At 46.8% G+C, this 6804-nt stretch overlaps 1 protein-coding gene and 1 pseudogene across 2 annotated transcripts; both read left to right on the top strand.

The window, feature by feature from the left end:
* Positions 1-4344: 4344 nt before the first annotated feature.
* Positions 4345-4884, top strand: LOC308320293 (large ribosomal subunit protein uL13m-like; the record flags this gene model as incomplete). Its single annotated transcript, XM_080770608.1, has 1 exon — positions 4345-4884. The coding sequence occupies one exon, from the start codon at positions 4345-4347 to the stop codon at positions 4882-4884; it is 540 nt and encodes a 179-aa protein (XP_080626734.1).
* A 274-nt stretch (positions 4885-5158) lies between these two features.
* On the top strand, positions 5159-6198 carry LOC308320294 (etoposide-induced protein 2.4 homolog; annotated as a pseudogene). Its single transcript has one exon. The product of its transcript is annotated as an etoposide-induced protein 2.4 homolog (transcript).
* The last annotated feature ends 606 nt before the right edge of the window (positions 6199-6804 follow it).

A 6804-nucleotide genomic window follows, 5' to 3' on the forward strand; every position in this document is an offset into this window, starting at 1 on the left:
TTCTAACTGTTCTCTAAATGTTGATTATGTGATGTAATGGTGATGTAAAACAAACACAAACATTAAACGCCATTAACAATAAAGAGACAATATGGCGTTAATGACACATTATAACGTACATTTTCCCTTCATTGTCAATGCGTTTACAAAACAAACATTGAACTAAAAACAAACATTGAACCTGTGGATAGGAGGGGGCTAGCGCCCCTCGAGAATGTGTTTTACAAAAGTCGGCATCCTGGTTGTGTTATAACAGGCCATTCTGCAAGATTTAGGGCAGACGTTCATCGTTGGCATCCAGGGAGTGTGTGTGCAAAATCTGGCATCGACCAGGTTAACGGTGCCGGAATTTAGCTCGTAACAGACGGATGGACGGACGGACGGACACAGACACACAAACGGACAGAGTGTGAAACATACTCTCTCCCCATGCCTGTATGTTACCCCATGGAGAGGAGAGGTGGTAGGCCAGGCGGCGGCGCCTGTATGTTAGTGGTAACAAGAACACTCGGCGGATTTACCCTTTTTGCCGACTTCTCAAGACAAGTCGTCAAACCGTGGAGAATATTCGGCAGAATCTGAAGAAGAGTCGTCGCGCGGCGAATCTTCTTAAGATTCTGCCGAATATTCTCCACGTTTCGGGGCACTTTCAGCAGCTGCAGCTGCAATTTTCTGAATGTTAGCTACTGTGCTAACGACGATAACCAAAACAAACCCAAACCAGAAAAATAGCTGTCTACTTCCTGACTGAATTACATCTGAATAGCAACCTTATTCTCCACGTTTCGGGGCAACGCTAACAATGCAGAAGACGCTAACACTGAGGAGCTAAGCTAAAGTAAACGTGACGTTGTTGTGATTAAACATAATACTGCTAATGACATATTTGCATGTGAGAAGCTCACTACAGGCCAACGAGATAAGAATATTCAGAATGATTCCTATTTGTTTTTTTGGCATTTCGCTTTTCGCTTGCCGTATGCTAATGCTCTGTGCAACTATTAGCTTGTCATTGACTCCCATGAATGACTCGTATCTCCTCATCCAGGGCGCTCTCCGTGGTGATAAATGGATCGATATGCTGGCGCTTCATTTCTGCTCCTCATCCGTCTGTCCCGCAAAATATGAACGCTTTTTGGAGCGTATATAAATATATTAAGATGATCGGAGATTGTGAGGTCACTTTGTGCGCGCGCGCACACCCACACACACACACCGCCTCCTGGCACACACACACACACACACACACACACACACACACACACACACACACACACACACACTGTGAAGGCCGTAGTACTGTAAATATGCTTTTGCATGCTTTTATTGATCTGCTGTCTGATCAGCGTGCATGCTCATCATGCAGTAGCTAGATGCGCGCTCCAGCGCCGAGATTTCTTCCCGTTTCGGCGACTCTTCGTCACTTTCCGTCCGAGTTCTCAGACAGAACTCGGACCGGAAAGTGACGAAGAGTCGGCGAAAGGGGAAGAAATCTCGGCAAAGATGAAGAACAGTCGGCGACCCGAGTTCTCCAGTATTCATGTTAGTTACCCCATGGAGAGGAGAGGTGGTAGGTCGGGCGGCGCCTGTATGTTACCATGGAGAGGAGAGGTGGTAGGTCGGGCGGCGGCGCCTGTATGTTACCATGGAGAGGAGAGGTGGTAGGTCGGGCGGCGGCGCCTGTATGTTACCATGGAGAGGAGAGGTGGTAGGTCGGGTGGCGGCACTGCACTGGATGCAGTAGCAGCTGCTCTCCCAAAAATAGCATTATAAGCTGGCCTCTGACCAGACGGAGAGAGAGAGGAGAGAGAAAAAATTCAAGAAATTTTACTGGGTGCCTGAAGCTCGCCAAGTCTGTGCAGCATTTGAGCCACGGACCACCATGACATTTAGCCTCTCAGACCCTGTAAGGGTCCATTTGGTTACATGTGAGCCAGGTCTCCCCATTGACTTTCAATAGGGTATTTTGTCTAAGTTTATTGCGCATTACGTTGCCACCAACATTCTAATGCTAACATGCTAACATGATAATGCTAACTTGCTAATGCAAACAAACTAACATGCTAATGCTAACATGGTACGATGTCTGAGCTGTAAGGGGTGAGGCTTAAGCAATTACAGCGTATTTTTCGCGTTGTTTATTGCGAATTACGTCGGCACGGTAACGCAAATCGGAAAGTAAAGCACAAGCACACCATTCCCGGCCGAGCCGCACGTTTTGATGTATATATTGTGGGGCTTTGGTAAACCGTGCGGCCGGCCATAGAGGTCAAAGTTTTGCGTATTAATAATTATTACGACGATTATTAAGTATATGTGTTGCGGATTTCAACCTGTTTCTGCCATTGCATGTCAGGCACCCAGAATTACGACGATTATGAGTAAGTATGTGTTGCGGATTTCAACCTGTGTTTCTGCCATTGCATGGCAGGCACCCAGGAATATACAATGCATATGCAAATTCCCATTGCTAATGAATGGATAATTTACGTCATATGTGTCTGAGCAAATCTGTATTTCTAAGGGCCCCTTCTATAAACAGCTTTTGTCCTCACACGTCTCAAAGATTTGCCATTGACAATTAAAGGGTAATTCAGGTCAAATGTCCTCTAAATCTGTGTCAGTATTTGCCATTGACAATGAACGGAGAAATTACGACAGAATTCCGCTAAATATGACGTATCAGGCATTCTGATTGGCCAGTATGAGATGATGCATGATAAGAGCTGATAATTCTGCTAAATGTGACGTAAATTAAACATCAAAACATGAAATGCCATTGACATTGAAAGGAAAACTTACGTCATATGTAGACGAGCAAATCGGCTAACCAATCACATGTTGGTGGTAGAGCTTGGCCAATAAGGGACCACCTTATCTACCTTATGTAGCAATGTCCGCTAACATAAATTGTTGTACGATGACAAGAGCACCCCTCATTTCACATAGGTGTGATTTTGTCCTATATTCAGCTATTAGTGTAGATTTTCGTCCTACACAAACATTACATTTCCATTGACAATGAACAGAGAATTTACGTCATATGTGGACGAGCCTGCTATTTATGTTAAATCTCTATTTTTGTCCTTTTAATGTTTGTGCTAGGACAAACATCTACACTATAGCTGGATATAGCCCCTAAAAGATCAGTGACCCAAAAATGGGTCCCGACCCACTGTTTGATATATGGGGTTCCAAATGTGTTGTCATGGCATCAGGCACAAAAAAACATGTCCATGTATGGGCATGTACAGATTTAAAAGTGTTGAGGACTGACAAGGACATATTTTTGAGCATCACACATGGCAGCACAAGGTGTTAGGCCATGCGTACAATATTTACTACATTTTGCTCAAGTTAATCTTGATTTTATGTTACCGGAAATCAGGGCTCTCCTTTCTCTCAGAGGAAAACCGTTTATTCCTGGAGAAAACTTCAAAGAGAAGTATCCTTTATTGTGTCTGGATGGCGTGTCTGAACAGGATGTTCACAGTGTCATGGCCAAATCTGAAAAGTCTGCTTTTGATTTATGGGGTCATGGACGAACACACAGTGAACTCAGAGAATCCCTCTTGAAGTATCCACCAGAAAACATGGCAACCATACATGCAGAAAGACTCCACTTACAAAATAAATGTCTCTTTGTGTATGTTGTACTATTACAAAAAAATAAATCCTAAAATAAACGGATTTAAGATCATTAAAGCTGGGCTGTTGCCTGCGTTCAATGCATTTCTGCCTACTTCCGGTCCAGGACTTGTCCCAGTTGGTTGTCCCCATTCTCAATAGAAGTCTATTTAGGAGAGCCGCCATTGGACTGGCCCCATGAAGTGAACGCAGTTTGCGTAACTCTAGAAGATGCACACCATATTTGGGCGTGGCTGCAGTGGGAACACTATGTGATGGTTACGGCGGAGTCATTGTGACATCGCATGATCAGTCATGTCACAGTGAGATGACTGACGTGACCAGCAAGCTCAACAGCACATCAACTCGATCCTGAAGAAGTACAGAACCGACCTCAGCCCTTTCAAGTTGATCACTTATCGAAACCGTCTCTAGTAATCATCGGAAGGACGTCCGTTCCATTAAGTTCTACTTGAACAGCACTGCAGCATCTGAGTCTTGACTCAACCAGCAGTTACCTCTACCTCTAAAGGTTGGCTGTGTCATAGGTTCTCTGCAGCAGTATCATAATCAGATAATAAAATAAGGACAGGCTTCAGATGTGCCTCCTCAGGAAATTTGGCTTTGCGTTAGGAACCCGTTGAGGTAAATTAGCTAAGTTGAATTAACGACTGACATCAACCTTGAAACCAAGGAGAAGATATAGCCAGAGAAATAATGTCCAGTTTCTCCAGATCTACCCAGCAGTGGGCGACCTTCGCCCGCTCGTGGTTCCTGATCGACGCCAACATGCAGCCGCCGGGGAAGATCGCCTCCATGTGTTCCGTCAGACTGCAAGGGAAACACAAACCCATCTACCACGCCCTGAGCGACTGCGGCGACCACGTGGTGGTGACGAACACCAGACACGTTGCCTTCTCCGGGAACAAGTGGGAACAGAAGGTTTACTCGTCGCACAGCGGCTACCCGGGCGGGTTCAAACAGGTCACGGCCGCCCAGCTCCACCTCAAAGACCCCAAGGCCGTGGTGAAGTTGGCGGTTTACGGGATGCTGCCCAGGAACCTGCACAGGCGCACCATGATGCAACGTCTGCACCTCTTTGCCGACGGCGTCGTTCCAGATCACATCCTGGCTAACCTGACGGAGGAGCTGCCTCAGCCCAGGAAGATACCCAGGAAGCTGAATGAATACACGCAAGAGGAGATAGATGCTTTCCCCATGCTGTGGACACCGCCCGAAGACTACAAGATGAACTGACCTCGCTAGCCAGGTCGTGTTACTTCCCGGCACTGTGACTGTTCATGCCATCACCCTGGTTACTCAAGCTCTCAGTGTGTGACCACACAATCTTCATATTTGGGCAAATGGTCAACCCCAATGTTCCATAAATGGTCATGGTTGTCTCATGGTTTGGTTGGTTTTGTTTTGTTGTTTTGATATATAAGGGTGGAAAAGAACGATTTGGCAAAGTTTACGTTGACTTGACCACCAGGTCACCCCCATTCCTTCTGCAGTGGATCTGCCGCCAGAGATGACAGACAGCGGCAGGGCATTCCTCGGCGAAGTCGCCGCAGGGATCAAGGACTCCATTTTGGGGATCGGAACCATCTCTAAGCTGGACGCCCGCATCCAGCAGAAAAGGGAGGAGCAGCGGAGGAGAAGGGGCACCAGTGGAGCCCTGGCACAGAGACGGGCACGGAGCGAGGAGGAGAAACGCACACCTGACGGTGAACACACCAAACTGGCCGGTAGGATTTTCCGGTGCTGTGCGTGGAACGGAGGAGTGCTCTGGCTCAGTCTGTTCCTGTTCCATCGGGCGTTCATCCCACTGCTGCGGTCTCTCACGGCGCGGATCATGGGCGACCCGTCGCTCCACGGCAGCGTGTGGTGCTGGCTGGAGTTCGTCCTCGCCTCGGTGTTCGCGGCTCTCTGGGTGCTTCCTCTGTTTGTTCTCAGCAAGATAGTCAATGCCATCTGGTTCCAGGACATCGCCGACCTGGCCTTTGAGGCGTCCGGCCCTAAGGCGCGGCGGACACCCTTCCCGGGTGTCGGAAAGGTCATCGCCGATATGCTCTTCAATCTGCTACTCCAGGCTCTCTTCCTCGTTCAGGGAGTGATGGTTAGCCTCTTCCCCATCGTTGCCATTGGACAGCTGGTTAGCCTCCTCCACATGTCTCTGCTCTACTCCCTGTACTGCTTCGAGTATCGCTGGTTCAACCGGGGCATCGAGATGCACCAGAGACTGGCCAACATAGAGAGGAACTGGCCGTACTATTTTGGCTTTGGTTTGCCCATGGCTGTATTGACAGCCCTCCCGTCCTCATATATCATCAGCGGCTCCTTGTTCTCCACGCTATTCCCTCTGTTCATTATTAGCGCCAATGAGGCCGAGGCCCCGACAAAGATGCACCATTTCCAGCTGCATCTGTTTTCCTTGGTGGTGATGATCAGCAACAAACTGTTCCACAAGACTGTTCACCTGCAGTCCTCCATGAGCTCTTCAGCTTCTACAGAGAAGCTATACAGTCACCCCACACCTCACAGACCCGTCAGACAAACATTTGGATCTAAAACTGTGGATAGGCACAGAGGAAGCTTACCACACATGGCCTTATAAATACATAAAATACAATGTATTTGCTCTCTATGCACTGCGAGAGATGGCCAACCCACTTTATATCAAATAAAATTCAATGATGGGTGTAATAATCATCACCAGTTATTCACCTGTATTGGCGGGAATGTATTGGGGCTACTTGTGTGTGTGCTTCACTTCCTTCAGCCAGTGTTGCCATGTCTGCTTATTATAAGTGACCGTTGGTTTGTTCTGTAAAGTCGCTTGTAAATAAAATATTAGTAGTTGCTGGTTGTGGTTTTTTGGGCTTGTTTCTAAAGTGTTTCTTATTTGTGCTCGCTTCCTAATGTTGTTTAAACCAGTAATTCCCACATTTCTTCACGTCAAGGACCCCCATAATATATGATTGTCCACGGACATCCATCCGAAAATAAGTTGTGCCATTTTTGTTAAAATATTAAAAAAACATTCAAAATAGGGGCGCCCGCTAGCCTAGTGGTCCAGGCGCATGCCACATATACTCTTTCCTATCTATCTTCACTTGTAAAAAATGTATATATTCAAAATATTTCCATTTATTCTCAATATCGTTTTAAAAAACA

This window comes from Protomyctophum bolini, assembly GCF_963924005.1.
Source record: "Protomyctophum bolini genome assembly, chromosome: 8".
Taxonomy (NCBI): domain Eukaryota; kingdom Metazoa; phylum Chordata; class Actinopteri; order Myctophiformes; family Myctophidae; genus Protomyctophum; species Protomyctophum bolini.